The sequence below is a fragment of the Bacillus rossius genome, chromosome 2, assembly GCF_032445375.1.
Source record: "Bacillus rossius redtenbacheri isolate Brsri chromosome 2, Brsri_v3, whole genome shotgun sequence".
Taxonomy (NCBI): domain Eukaryota; kingdom Metazoa; phylum Arthropoda; class Insecta; order Phasmatodea; family Bacillidae; genus Bacillus; species Bacillus rossius.
In genome coordinates, this window is record NC_086331.1 from 19,285,819 (window position 1) to 19,300,773 (window position 14,955).

Below are 14,955 nucleotides of genomic sequence, written 5' to 3' on the forward strand. Positions count from 1 at the left end.
CTCAATATGCTTGCAGTAGAGCCACGCCAAGTGAGGCGCCAGAGGCATTACATTCGTAATTTGTGGAAACAGTGCACTGATATCCATTATCTTGATTGCGGCAAATACAATATTGTTTGTATGTTTGAATGGTTTAAATTCAACAGCTCCAACACTTGCTACCAAATCGGCTGTCATTTGTTGTTGCAGACGAACTATGCGTTGATCATGGACCACTGCTTATTTTGGGGTTACACATATTATGCCACCCAATGTGCACCTGCACATTAAAATAGTGGTTGTTGTATACTATCTGAGAAAAAGCCTTATAATTACGTTCTATTGGGGCACATATTATTGATAATATTTTAAAACATATTGTTTCATGTATGACGAACAGAATCCCAAAAAATGATAGAACGTCGACTAAACTGTGGAAGCCATATTTTTTGTATAAAAATGACACCAGACAAAAATGTAGGGTTGTATAAAAAACGATGTCCTTAACACACTAACCAAGTTATGTTAAATAGCGAAACGTTCTGATAACATATTAGACTGCAACAAAATATACTTGCACAAATGTTTTCTTATTTGTGATTTGCGGCTGCCTGTGAGAGAATTCGTCACCTTGTTGGACCGAGCCACTCAGGACCCGTTAATTTCGCACTGAATCACTGAGACTGGTGTTGTTACAATCGATATGCACCTGGGAGAAACTCTTCCAATCACGAAAACAGACGGTACTACCTTGTATTAACTCATCTAGTCTCGAAATATTTTCGCAAATTATGCACGTCCCTTTTTATTAGATATGTTAAGTATATTGGATATGACAATGTGTCTGCCTAAGTGCTAGGTGCAAAAATATGTAATTCAATGAACATGTTTACCATTCTACTTTTTTTTATTCGACACTGCCTTTATTGTCACCCAGACGGTCATTCCAAACTCCTTATTTCCAGTTCTTCTAATTGGCTGTGAAATTAATTAGCACTATACCACGGAATTGGTTAGGATTTCAAAAACCTTAACTATACAAGTAGGTACACACTTAGGTGTTTTTGATGCACGTGACCAGTATATAATGCCTATGAAAAACTAATAAATATTTTTAAGTTAATTTGGGAAAATCTGTGTTGATTACACCCATGTCACTAAAAATGTACTATGTTCTAATTTTTTAAATCTAATAGACATGAAGATATTTTTCATGTGTTTATAGTACGGCAGCTCGTGATACAGCGCTCACCAACTTCTCCAAAAGGCCTTAAAAACATCGCCTGGTTGTTACAGGTGCAGATTTTGAGCTGTCAGTCCACACTGCACACAATTCCGTGGATTTGCTACGATGCAGATTCATCAAACACTTCAAAATTATACCATCCCGTGTTTGCCAGGCCTGCAACCACCTTGCACGGATTCAAGTGGAGCGGTGAGTCTGTAAAAATTCCTTAAATGACTTAAATATTCCAAAGTTCACCTAAATGTTCTAAATATTAAGTAACGAATTATGCCATAGTTTCCACATTTCGAAGGAAAAGTTCCCAAACAAGTGATTTTTTTTCCTAGCCTAAGTTAATTCTAAGTGTGTAGGGGAGGGTCCAGGTTAGGGGAGGACCTAAGTGTGTCTCAGGCCGAAGCCTATACACTCTACCATGCGGGTTTTTAACCATGCAGGACAAGGGCGCGTGCATCGTGTGCTTATTGGGGTTTACTGGCCAGCCATGGCTGCGATTGGCGCCATGACTGACATCCCATTGGTCGCCTAGCTTAAAAGCTAGCTAATGTTGTCGTCCCCAGGCCGTGGCTCCTTCCCGATCCCCGATGTGCGACTATGAATTTAGGTTGTAATTATTTCGGCCGACTAACTCAGTGAGAGGTGGGGTTCGTGCCTACTGTGGCCGGGACCGGGAGCTGGGGAGAGGGGGAGGTGATGAACAGGGCAGGAGTACGGCAGTGGAGATCGAACCAGGAAACGTCCGCTGTTAGTCTACAAGATGTTTTATTTAGTCCTTTTCCCTGAGCGCGCCTGACCCACAACGATGTTTGGCACGGCGAACGCCTCCACCCAGCGGGTGAAGACGTCCGTGACCACCACGATAAAGCGCCGGCCGCGGGACGTGCGAGGGTACGGCCCCATGATATCCACTGCCACAGTGTGGAAGGGATCCCGGGGCCGTCGTGGGACCTGCTGCTCCTCGCCGTCGGGTCTCCGGGACTTCCGCTCCTGGCAACGCTGGCAGGCCCTGACATAACGACGTACCTCTGCCGCGTCCCCCGGCCAGCGGAATGTCCGTCGGATCTCCCGCAGTGTCTGCTCTGCACCGGGATGTCCAGCCAGGGGGTGGTCGTGCAGATACCACAGTGCCCACCGCCTGGCCTCTGGCGGCACGTGGGTCCGCCACCTGCCCGAATTGTGCGGCCCCCTGGTCTGGAGCACGCCGTCAAGACTCCGGTGGCCCGGTATCTCTTTCTCCTCGCACTCGGCCAGCCAGGACTGGGTGTCTGGGTCCCGGAGCTGCTCCGCCCGCACCCGCGAAAGCAAGTCGGCTAGCGTCCGGTGGCGTGTCTGGTTCGGGGACAGCGGGGCCGGGCAGCGCATACAACTCGCACGGCCGCGGCCCCGGGTTCTCGACAACGGGCTCATGAATCGGGGGAAGCACCTCCTCCCAGCCCTGGTCGTCGCGGAACACACTCGTGGGATCCGGATTCCTGGACAGCTCGTCGGCCAGCTGATTTTCCCGTCCCCGAACGTGTTCCACCGAGAACGAGAACTCCTGAATCAGAATGGCCCAGCAAGTGAACTTGGACTTCCGGCCCTGAGCGGAGTCCAACCAGCGAAGGCACTGGCTGTCGGTCCTAAGTGTGAACAAGCGGCCTTCAAGTTGGTGCCGATAGCGCTGAAGAGCCCAGACGACTGCCAGGCACTCCTTCTCGTTCACGTGGTACCTCCTCTCAGCTGGCCCAAACTTCGCACTGGCGTACTCAATCAAACGCCGGACACCGTCGCCGTCCACCTGGTACAGCACCGCACCCATCCCCTCCTGACTGGCATCCGTCTGGACGAAGATGGGTTGGTCAGGTTTCAGTCGCGACAGCGTGTGACAGTTCCGGAAACGGTCTTTGACCTGGCGCAGGGCCTTGTCCGCGGCGGGCGTCCACTGGAACTTGGCCTTCGGTGACAACAGGTCAGTCATCGGGGCCGTGATCGTCGCGAAGTCAGGCACAAAAGACCGCAGCCAGTTCAGCAGTCCCATAAGCTTTTGGAGCTGCTTTCTGGTCTTCGGCGCCTGCTTCTCCTCTATGAGTTCCAGCTGGGCAGGACGCGGACGGCACCCCTCTGCCGTCACCAGGTGCCCCAGGAACACGATCTCCTCAGCCCCGATGTGACACTTGTTCGGGGAACAAGTCAGTCCATGTCTGGCCAGCCTTTGCAGGACCAGCGCCAGGTGGTGTGCATGGTCCTCCCACGTCCCAGAATAGACGATGACGTCGTCCAGATAGGCACTGGCGAAGACGCCGATGTACTCGTCCAGGACGCGCACCATCATAGACTGGAACGTGGCCGGGGCGTCCATGAGCCCGAACGGCATGGCACAGAACTGGTACTGCCGACCGTCTGGCGCAGTGAACGCCGTCTTCGGACGGTCGGCGGGGCATACCGGCACCTGCCAGTAGCCCGACTTCAGGTCCAGCGTCGTGAAAATTTTTGCGTCCCCCAGCCCGGCCAAGGCGTCAGTGATGTTGATCTGCGGGGGAGGGGGGGAGCGGGGATCGTCAGTCTGTTGACGGCCTTAAAGTTTACGCAGAAGCGTAAACTCCCGTCCTTCTTAGTGGCCAGCACCACCCTCGAGTTGTATGGGGAGGTGCTGGGCTCGATGATTCCGTCGCGCAGCATCTCGTCCACCTGGGACTGGATCGCCTCGCGCTCCCGGGGCCCGAACCCATGCACCCTCTCAAACGGCGGGCGGTGCGGCACCATAGGGATACTGTGCTCTGTCATCGTCGTGCGCCTTAACCGGTCCGCCGCCGCAAATACCTGAGGTCGGGACTCGAGGGCCCGACCGATGGCGTCAGCATACTCTGCCGGGACGTTGTGCTGGAGGTCCTCCAGGCGGGTGACTGACTGAGGAGGGGAAGGGGGTCTCTGGTGGATGCCATACACCGTCCAGCGCCCACGGGTGCCGAAGTGCATCCGTCCGGCCCGCACCTCCACAGCGGCGTCGACCTCGTGCAGCCATGGTGCTCCCAAGATCAGCCCCTCGCGCAGGTCGGGGACCACCCAGGCCTCGATGCGACTGACATGACCAACGATGTTCAGTGTTACCTGGGTTGTGCCCCTCGCCGTCATGCTGGTGTCCCTTTTGGCCAGCTGCACCTGCTCCGGGCGCGGTACCACCTCCTCCTCGGCGACCAGGTGAGCCGCGACAAAGGATCGGCTGGCTGCGGTGTCCACCAGGGCCAGCATCTCCCGGTCGTCGGCACGAACTGGTATCCGCAGCAGCTCTGGTTCCTCGGGTCCAACTCGCCCCAAGTGGACCGGCACCTGGCCCACCTCGCTCGCGAGTACCATGTCATCCGGACGTGGGGAGCCCAGGAGGGGCTCCGCTGGCAGCTCCGGCACCAGCGCATCGTCCCCTCGGTGAGCTCCTCCGACGGCGGCAGGCCGCTGGAGAGACACGTCCGGCCCCTGGACGGCTGGTGTCGAGGCCACGGGAGTCGGAATGGCACTCCTCTGTACCGATGGCGAACCCGGCACGGGGGCGTTTGGCTCAGGCCGCGCCCGATCCCCGCCGTCGTCCGGGTCTCCGACGGATGCCATAATCGGTGGATTAGTTCTGTCGCTGGTTCCTCTGGTAGTTGACGTCCCGGGGCGCGGCGCCCAGCCGTCTGTCCGCCCCCGGCTCCGCGTTTCCCGCCGACGGCACGCCTCCTTCGCGCGCTCCCTCCAGCGTGGCCTTTGTGGGGCACAAGCGGTGCCAGTGTCGCTCCTCTGTCGGGCAGTAACGGCAGCGTGGTGGCCGCTCATCGCTCTCCTCCCGACCCGTCTGGCGCCACGACGGGTCTGAGGGGGCCGACTGTGATGAGCCCCCTCCTCGTGTTGGTCCTGCTGCGTCTCTCTGCTGCGGGGGTGGGCGGATGTAAGGCACGACAGAGTTAAAAAATTAATAAAAAAAAAAATTAATAAAATTAATAAAAAAATTAATAAAAAAAAAATTCCAAAACTGATTCTGGCTTGGACTAGAACTCTATCTTTGCTCAACAATGAGAAGTTCACAAGCTAGCATAATCGGTTTTTTAATTTATTGTGTTTTTTTATTAATTTTTTTCTGTAATTTTATGATGACAAAGAAAACTTGCGGCGGTTTTCTCCGTGTGCTTCCGATTATTCTTGTCAATATTATGGTGGTTTTCTCCATGTGCTCCTGATTATTCTTGGCAATATTATGGTGGTTTTCTCCGTGTGCTCCTGATTATTCTTGGCAATATTATGGTGGTTTTCTCCGTGTGCTCCTGAATATTCTTGTCAATATTTTGATGGTTTTCTCCGTGTGCTCCTGATTATACTTGACAATGTTTTGATGGTTTTCTGCAAGTGCTTCTGGTTACAGATGAGCAATTGATCTCTTCATGAAGGATTTTTTTTATTTAATGATTCATGTTAATTTATTTAAGGTTATATATTTAATTAGTGCATTTCTGCTACTTAATCAACACTTGTAATATTTTTATCAGGTGGAAATTTAAAAAAAAAAATATCATTTCTCAGTCAAATAATAATAATCTCTGAGAAATCTAAGAAGCACTAACAGGAAGGACGGACTTCCTTCTCCTTGGTGTCTAGCGAAGCCATCCTTCTTTTGCGATCGTTAGTGAGCATCCCGCATCCCGCATAAAAGAACTAAATATTATTTACCTGCAAGCTACATGTGGCGACATCTGTTTTTGAAAAGCAGAACTACATCCATAAAGTACTTTTGCATGAGATATATTAATTCTCGCTGATGAAATATGAAAAAAATTCTATTTAAGTAATGGATCTAATTTAAAACACTCAATTGGTATCTGGCATTAGTCTCAGTAACTAATATGAATTCAAAATTTGGGATCTGGCGCTGTATCGAAAGAACATAGGTGTAAGTTTTGCAGCAAAGAGTTAATCTTGAGAAAGAATAAAAGACAACACGACAAGAATGACTGTGTCAAAAATCCACTGCGCAATATGATAAGTTGTGTTCGATGTAGCAAGTCGTTTACGCGGAGAGAGAGCCTAAAAAGACATGGCAGAACTTGACACCGTTCCGGCTGCCTCCCCGTCAAAGCTATCAAGTCTTGCGGGATGGGTCTCGGGGTTTGGGTTCGGCCAAGTGGCGGGAGGCAGGGACGTGTCCGTAGAGGTGATCCTTGGGCTGTTTAGGCCACCCAAGACGCCTTATACTACAAATGATGCACTCTGCTACGTGAAGTGTGGTTTTTATTACACATCAACCTCTACATGGTGCTATCCATCCCCTGGCCGCGACTGTTCGGGGTTAGAGAGCTCTGCGCGTGTACGGCTGTTCGGCGATGACCCCGCTTACTATGGAGAGGGGGGAGTTTTGAGCGAACAGTACGTGGCGGACGTTGCTGCTAAGACCTGCGCGGTGATGCGCGGTGATGCACGGCCAGTGGTGTTGTACTCACGATCTAGATGCGGTTGCTGAATTGGCGCGAAGGTGGCCTCTCAACGTTGTGCGAAGACGACCAGCCTCTTCGAGCTCCCGGTGGGTGCTGACTCACTCGTGTAGCACAGCGCTACAGCAGGCCTGCCAATTGCGCGCCAGAAGCGCAGCGCGCGGGAAACAGACGCGGCCAAGTTTAGGACCTATTCGCACGTTGAACAATGGAATTAACAAATAAAAACATTTGATGAAATATACATTACATAGTTTATGTCTGTGAGAGAAAACATGTGCCCTTGATGCTATTATAGTCCGGCGGAAGCACATTGCCACACCCGGCGGAGTGCTTCCACCGAGGTGGCCCATAGTGGTGCTAGCTGCGGGTCGTTCGGTGCACTCACACTCGTTGCACCATGTTGCACGCGCGGGCGTGTTCGTGGCACACGGCTTTGAGAGGCGTCGGAGAGGCATCGCGGCCTGTGCGACTAAGAGGCGCACTATCGGCTGGCGTCAAATGCCCCCCTCTATCTGAGGCCGCTATGTGCACCGACGCCTCACAATGATCGCACAGGAGTGATGCACTCGAAGCGCGGCACTGGGGTGGTGTACTATGCCTGGGGTGAGATTCTAGGCCCTGAGCATCTCTCTTCAAACAAGAAAATGACTGTGTGCCTCCCTCACTATGCTCGTTCCCCCTCAGTAGGGGCAGTGATGTTTTGATGTGGATAAGCTCCATTGAGTTGCACTGTGGTGGCACTGTAGGGTCCCTGGCCTGGCCCTGATGATTGGTCCATTCGTACTCAGCAAGGTGAACCGGAGCCCTGCGGGTCCTCTGTGGCCGCCGTGGAGGGGAGGGGGCTGCCGCTTGCTCGGGTGTGATGTTCGGCGGGAGGCACCCCTTCAGGGGCCAGAACTTGTCCGAGGTATTGTCCTCAGTCTCGTCCAGGGGAGTGATATCCTCAATAATGTATCTCCCGGGCTCGGCCAGGGTGTAGGCCTGGCTAGCTTGGTCTCTCTCAGGCTCGTCCGGGGGGGTGACATCCTCAATTATGTATGTCCCAGGTTCGGTCAGGGTGTAGGCATGGCTAACTTGGTCTCTCTCAGGCTCGTCCGGGGGGGTGACATCCTTAATTATGTATGTCCCATGTTCGGCCAGGGTGTAGGCATGGCTAGCTTGGTCTCTCTCAGGCTCGTCCGGGGGGGTGACATCCTCAATTATTTATTTCCCGGGCTCGTCCAGGGGCGTGATATCCATGGACTCATGTTCGTCTAGACAGCACGTCTGGACTGGAGCCCGCCGCGTGCGTGATGGGTACCTTCCCCCAATGTCAGTTCCTTCCTCCGCCCCCTTCTGACTCATCGACAGACATCTGGGGGTTGGCATCTACCAAGCTCATGTTCAGCATCCATGATGGCTCATCCCATTCCTCTGTCTCCTCCTCGTCATTCTGTTGCCATATCGGGGAGTCCTGATGGGTGCCACCCGCGGTGTCGATCGGAGGGCTCAGTGTACGGGCAGTTGGAGTTTCCAGTTCGGGGGGGGCAATATGTATCGGCTCAAGTCCCATGTTATCATCAGATGGTGGGACGGTGCCCTTTGGCAGAACCTGCTGGTTCGTTACCTGCTGGCCCTCTGATTGAGGCACCCTCGAGTTGGGCCCTGGTGACACGCCTTCCATTACTCCGGGTGCTACCAACCGCAGGTCATCCCTGTGGACCTTGGCAGGCCGTCCCCGGGGGGTACGGACCGCGTATGACGTGGGTCCGGATTTCCAGAGCACTTCCCTTGGCTCCGACCACTTGGGGGCCAGCCCCGCACAGAAATTGCGAGCGACCGATGACAGATGGTGCTGCCTCACGTACACCCACTGTCCAGGTTGTAGGGGCGTTGGGGGGTGACTGGTCTGTGGTGTGTGCTCCGATAGGAATTGGTTTTGCTGTTGCCTGGCCTGTTCCCTCCCTTCCTCAATCTCCGGACGGATTAGTGTGTCCGTGATGGCCGCTGCCACCCGGCACTCCCCTGGTAGGGCGAGGTTCTGTCCATACAGCAGCTCGGCCGGGCTGTGGCCTGTGACGGCATTCGTACGGCGCCTAAGACAATACAGTAACTTGGGTATATGTACATCCCACTTAGAATGGTCGTCCCCCAGGCACAATCTTAACTGTGCTTTTACTTCTTGGTTCCGACGCTCGGTCGGATTGGCCTGGGGGTGATAGACAGGGGTGGTGTGGTGGTCTAGGCCCCACCGACGACAGTCAGCTCGCCAGCGCTTCCCAGTGAATTGACACCCATTGTCTGTCAGTAGAACCCTCGCGAAGCCGTAGCGCGGGAAAATTTCCTGGTCCAGTAGAGCTGCTATGGTCCCAGCTCGCACATTGGACACTGGGAAGGCCTCAACCCACCTTGTGAAGATGTCCGTGATGACCACTAAAAATCTTTTGCCCCGAGTGGTCCGGGGATATGGCCCCATGATGTCGAGTGCCAGTGTGTGGAACGGGTCGACGGGGGCGCTGTTGCTCCACTCCGTCCATCCGCCGCGCCTTCCGCTGTTGGCAGCGCTGACACTGTCGCACATAACCCCTAACGTCGCGGGTGATGCCTGGCCAATGAAATGTTTTGCGGATGTCCGTCTGCGTCTGGTCTGCCCCGGGGTGGCCAGCCAAGTCATGGTCGTGGTGAAAATGTAATACGCCAGCTCGTGCGCACCCGGGTACATAGAGACGCCATGCCTCCATGTCGCCAGGCACCGGTGTCTGTAGCACTCCGTCTACTACCCGTTGGTAGGGGTGGACTGTTCCCTCACCCGCCTGCACTTCGGTCTGAGTGGCATCGTCCGTCTGCTGGGCATGCTGCACGGCCGCCACTAGGGCAGTGAGGGTCTCGAACACCTGGATTGGGGCAATGTCCGGGGGCGTGGTCACGGCGCACAACACCGCTGGTGCCTCCTCCCCGGTGGCGACAGGTAGGGTACCTGGTGGGGGTAGTAGCCCCTCCCAGCTGTGGTCGTCCTGGAAAGTGGACCTAGGGTCGGGGTGTAGTGACAGCTCGTCAGCGAGCTGGTTGTCCTGCCCCTTCACATGCTCGACCGCGAAGTCGAAGCTCTGGAGCATGAGTGCCCACCGCGTGAACTTCGACTTGCGGCCTTGGGCGGAATCCAGCCAGCTTAGACACTGACTGTCTGTCCTCAACGTGAAACGCCGGCCCTCCAGGTGGTGTCGGTGCCGCCGCATCGCCCAAACGACGGCCATGCACTTCTGTTCGTTCACATGGTACCGCCGCTCGGGCTGGCCGAACTTGGCGCTCGCGTACTCCACTATCCGGCGTTCCTCGTTTTCCCCTACCTGGTATAGGACGGCCCCCATCCCCTCTTGGCTTGCATCTGTCTGCAAGTATAGCGGGGCGTTGGGCCTCAAGCGGGCGAGTCGGTGGCACTCCCGGAACTCGTGCTTGACGGTGGCCAGTGCATGATCTGCCTCCTCTGTCCACCGAAACCGGGTCTTCGGTGACAATAGGTCGGTCATAGGGGCAACTATGCTGGCAAAGTGGGGTACAAAGGATCTTAGCCAGTTCAAGAGACCTAGGAGTTTTTGTAGCTGCTTACGGGTGCTGGGTGCAGGTTTGGATTCAATGAGGTTCAGGTGTTTGGGCAGCGGCCGACAGCCTTCGGCATCCACGAGGTGCCCCAGGTACTCAATCTCTCGCGCACCCACGTGGCATTTGTGGGGGGCGCATGTGAGTCCATGTTTGGCCAGCCGCTCAAGGACCAGGCCTAGGTGGCGTGCGTGGTCCTCCCACGACCGCGACCAGATGATCACGTCGTCTAGGTACGCTGCAGCAAACTCGCCGGCGTAGCCATCCAAGACGCGGACCATCATGGCCTGGAAGGTCGCAGGGGCGTCCATCAGCCCGAACGGCATGGCGCAGAACTGGAAACGCCTCCCATCAGGCGCGGTGAAAGCTGTTTTGTGCCGGTCCTCCGGGCGTACCGGCACCTGCCAATATCCTGATTTAAGGTCTAGCGAGGTAAAGATGCATGCATCGCCCAACCCCCCCAAGGCATCCGTGATGTTGATGAGGGGAGGGGGGCAGGTATGGTGACTGCGTTAATTGGCTTGAAGTTGACACAAAAGCGCATTGAGCCATCCTTCTTACTGGCCATCACAATCAAACAATTGTAACGGGACTCACTTGGCTCAATGACGCCATCGCGCAACATCTCAGCGATCTGCGTCTGGATGACCTCGTTCTCCTTGGGCCCGAACCCGAACGGTTTGACGAACCGGGGTTCATGTGGCCTGGTCGGAATGGCGTGCTGAGCGACCGTGGTGCGTCGTAGCATATCAGTAGCAGCAAACACTTGCGGTTGTTGTGCCAATACCCGGTTAATTAGGTCTATCTGCTCGGGTGGTACACCATTTTGCAATTCATCTAGGGTGATGGGGTTCTCTCGCCGAGGTGGTAGCCGCCGACCCAGGCCGTATACGGTACGCCTCTCCTGCTTGCCGACGTGCACCCTCCCCGCCCGCACTTCTACTGTAGCATCCTCCTGGGCTAACCATGGCAACCCTAAAATCAACTGGTCCCTGAGCCCATCCATCACGAGGGCGGTGGTTTGACTGGTGTGATCTCTAATGGCAAGGGTGATTTGGGTGCGGCCGACCATAAGTGCCTTCGCCCCCTCGGTGGCTAATTGTACATTCTCACGCTCCGGGATCAGGTCCCCCTCGGGTATGAGTTGAACTGACACGTAGGAATGACTGGCAGCCGTGTCCACTAATGCATGCACAGGTTGCCCATTCATGGCCACCGGTATCCTAAGTAGGTACCCAGCCTCAGGTCCCAACTGTCCCAGGTGGGGCGACTCACCCGACTGCTCCAAGGGCGCTGCCGACGTCGTCAGAGGCACGTGGTGGCTGGTGTAGCTCGCCGACGACCTAGTGCGGGCCGCTGACGGGTGGCGCTTGTCATCCCCGTCCGTCGTGACAGGGTACGCCGGTGCATTAGGAGGCACCGCAGGTGCTGCCGTGGTCGCCGGGGCACCCGGTAGCTGGTGTAGCTCGCCGGCGACCTGGTGCGGGCCGCTGACGGATGGCGCTGGTCATCCCCGTCCGTCCTAACGTGGTACGCCGGTGCATAAGGAGGCACCGCAGGTGCTGTTGGGGTCGCCGGGGGCACCCGGTGGCTGTTGTAGCTCGCCGGCGACCTGGTGCGGGCCACTGACGGGTAGCGCTGGTCATCCCCGTCCGTCCTGACATGGTACGCCGGTGCATAAGGAGGCACTGCAGGTGCTGTCGGGGTCGCCGGGGGCACCCGGTGGCTGGTGTAGCTCGCCGGCGACCTGGTGCGGGCCGCTGACATCGCGACCAGGTGAGGCGGGCCGCCCCCACCCGCGCTAGGTGGATGGGACGGCAGCTGAGTGGCCCCCGCAGCAGCGTGCGGGGGCAGCGCCGACGCCAGGTGGACGGAGTCGCTCGCCGGCGACCTGGGGCAGGCCGCGAACGGGTGAGGCGGGCCGACCCCACCCGCGCCAGGTGGATGGGACGGCAGCTGGGTGGCCCCCACAGCAGCGTGCGGGGGCGGCGCCGACGCCAGGTGGACGGCGTCGCTCGCCGGCGACCTGGGGCAGGCCGCGAACATGTGAGGCGGGCCGCCCCCACCCGCGCTAGGTGGATGGGACGGCAGCTGGGTGGCCCCCGCAGCAGCGTGCGGGGGCGGCGCCGACGCCAGGTGGACGGCGTCGCTCGCCGGCGACCTGGGACAGGCCGCGAACATGTGAGGCGGGCCGCCCCCACCCGCGCCAGGTGGATGGGACGGCAGCTGGGTGGCCCCCGCAGCAGCGTGTGTGGGCGGCGCCGACGTCAGGTGGATGGCGTCGTCGCTCGCAGGCGACCTGGGGCGGGACGCAAACATCGCGACCAGGTGAGGCAGGCCGCCCCCACCCGCGCCAGGTGGATGGGACGGCAGCTGGGTGGCCCCCGCAGCAGCGTGCGGGGGCGGCGCCGACGCCAGGTGGACGGCGTCGCTCGCCAGCGACCTGGGGCAGGCCGCGAACATGTGAGGCGGGCCGCCCCCACCCGCGCCAGGTGGATGGGACGGCAGCTGGGTGGCCCCCGCAGCAGCGTGTGTGGGAGGCGCTGACGTCAGGTGGACGACGTCGCTCGCAGGCGACCTGGGGCGGGACGCGAACATCGCGACCAGGTGAGGCGGGCCGCCCCCACCCACGCCAGGTGGATGGGACGGCAGCTGGGTGGCCCCCGCAGCAGCGTGCGGGGGCGGCGCCGACGCCAGGTGGACGGCGTCGCTCGCCGGCGACCTGGGGCAGGCCGCGAACATGTGAGGCGGGCCGCCCCCACCCGCGCTAGGTGGATGGGACGGCAGCTGGGTGGCCCCCGCAGCAGCGTGCGGGGGCGGCGCCGACGCCAGGTGGACGGCGTCGCTCGCCGGCGACCTGGGGCAGGCCGCGAACGGGTGAGGCGGGCCGCCCCCACCCACGCTAGGTGGATGGGAGGGCAGCTGGGTGGCCCCCGCAGCAGCGTGCGGGGGCGGCGCCGACGCCAGGTGGACGGCGTCGCTCGCCGGCGACCTGGGACAGGCCGCGAACATGTGAGGCGGGCCGCCCCCACCCGCGCCAGGTGGATGGGACGGCAGCTGGGTGGCCCCCGCAGCAGCGTGTGTGGGCGGCGCCGACGTCAGGTGGATGGCGTCGCTCGCAGGCGACCTGGGGCGGGACGCGAACATCGCGACCAGGTGAGGCGGGCCGCCCCCACCCGCGCTAGGTGGATGGGACGGCAGCTGGGTGGCCCCCGCAGCAGCGTGCGGGGGCGGCGCCGACGCCAGGTGGACGGCGTCGCTCGCCAGCGACCTGGGGCAGGCCGCGAACATGTGAGGCGGGCCGCCCCCACCCGCGCCAGGTGGATGGGACGGCAGCTGGGTGGCCCCCGCAGCAGCGTGTGTGGGCGGCGCCGACGTCAGGTGGACGGCGTCGCTCGCAGGCGACCTGGGGCGGGACGCGAACATCGCGACCAGGTGAGGCGGGCCGCCCCCACCCGTGCCAGGTGGATGGGACGGCAGCTGGGTGGCCCCCGCAGCAGCGTGTGTGGGCGGCGCCGACGTCAGGTGGACGGCGTCGCTCGCAGGCGACCTGGGGCGGGACGCGAACATCGAGACCAGGTGAGGCGGGCCGCCCCCACCCGCGCCAGGTGGATGGGACGGCAGCTGGGTGGCCCCCGCAGCAGCGTGTGTGGGCGGCGCCGACGTCAGGTGGACGGCGTCGCTCGCAGGCGACCTGGGGCGGGACGCGAACATCGCGACCAGGTGAGGCGGGCCGCCCCCACCCGTGCCAGGTGGATGGGACGGCAGCTGGGTGGCCCCCGCAGCAGCGTGTGTGGGCGGCGCCGACGTCAGGTGGACGGCGTCGCTCGCAGGCGACCTGGGGCGGGACGCGAACATCGAGACCAGGTGAGGCGGGCCGCCCCCACCCGCGCCAGGTGGATGGGACGGCAGCTGAGTGGCCCCCGCAGCAGCGTGCGGGGGCGGCGCCGACGCCAGGTGGACGGCGTCGCTCGCCGGCGACCTGGAGCGGGACGCGGACACCGCGACCAGGTGAGGCGGACCCTCTCCAGCTGTGATAGGTGGGCGGGGTGGCGGCTGGGTGGTTCTGCGGGTCCGGGGTGAGTCTTTCCGCGGAGCTGGGCTGTTAATTGGGGGGTAGTGGCCAGCTGCGTCACCGCCCCCTAGACGGAGTTTCCCGGGAGCTTCACCTCGCCCCCTCGCGTTCGCCAGACTGCCTCGCGGGTCGGGCACACCGTGTGCCAGTGGTACTGCTCTGTCGCGCAGTAGCGGCAGCGGGGTGGCCGGCTGTCCTGGGCGCCCTGTGTTCCCCCGCGGTGGTCGTCGCGACGCGTCTGTACAGCGCCACGGTGAGGAGCGCCCGGTAGGGGCATCCCCTCCCCCATCGGGGACGGGTCGGTGGGCCGGTAGTTGCCCCTCGGCGGCGGCGGGCCCGTGTACGGCACTACGGCACGTTCGACCTCTGCGCGCGCCGCCCCCTTGGTGGACGGGGCTGACCGGGGCGTCGCGACGCCCTTGGCGCTGCGAGCTGATTGGAGGTCATGCTCTACGGCTCGTGCGAGAAAAATATCCAGCCCGCGAGTCACTGCTTCGCGCAAGAATGGGCGAAGTTCGGGGGACACTAGCTCCACTATGAAGGGCAGTATGTCGCTAGTTTGACCCCCGGGTGTTAGGCGGCGGTATAGTCTAAACTTGTTATAAATAAAATTCTCCACCGCCTCCCCGTCCCCTTGGCAACGG

At 59.3% G+C, this 14,955-nt stretch overlaps 1 protein-coding gene across 1 annotated transcript; it reads right to left on the reverse strand.

Annotated features, from left to right (window-relative positions):
* Positions 1–1,984: 1,984 nt before the first annotated feature.
* Positions 1,985–4,804, reverse strand: LOC134528851 (uncharacterized). Its single transcript, XM_063362518.1, has 5 exons — positions 3,788–4,804; positions 3,454–3,731; positions 2,516–3,411; positions 2,246–2,413; positions 1,985–2,130 (listed from the first exon to the last, which is right to left on the reverse strand). Exons 1-5 carry the CDS (start codon positions 4,802–4,804, stop codon positions 1,985–1,987), a joined length of 2,505 nt encoding a protein of 834 aa, XP_063218588.1.
* Positions 4,805–14,955: the final 10,151 nt, after the last annotated feature.

Bases quoted from the DNA above. Each gene is read 5' to 3' on its own strand.
- LOC134528851 (XM_063362518.1), bottom strand. From the start codon at position 4,804: ATGGCATCCGTCGGAGACCCGGACGACGGCGGGGATCGGGCGCGGCCT. The intron at 3,732-3,787 runs GTAAACTTTAAG...CCTCCCCCGCAG, and splicing joins ACGGGAGTTTACGCTTCTGC to ATCAACATCACTGACGCCTT. The intron at 2,131-2,245 runs GTACGTCGTTAT...ACACTGTGGCAG, and splicing joins GGCCGGGGGACGCGGCAGAG to TGGATATCATGGGGCCGTAC.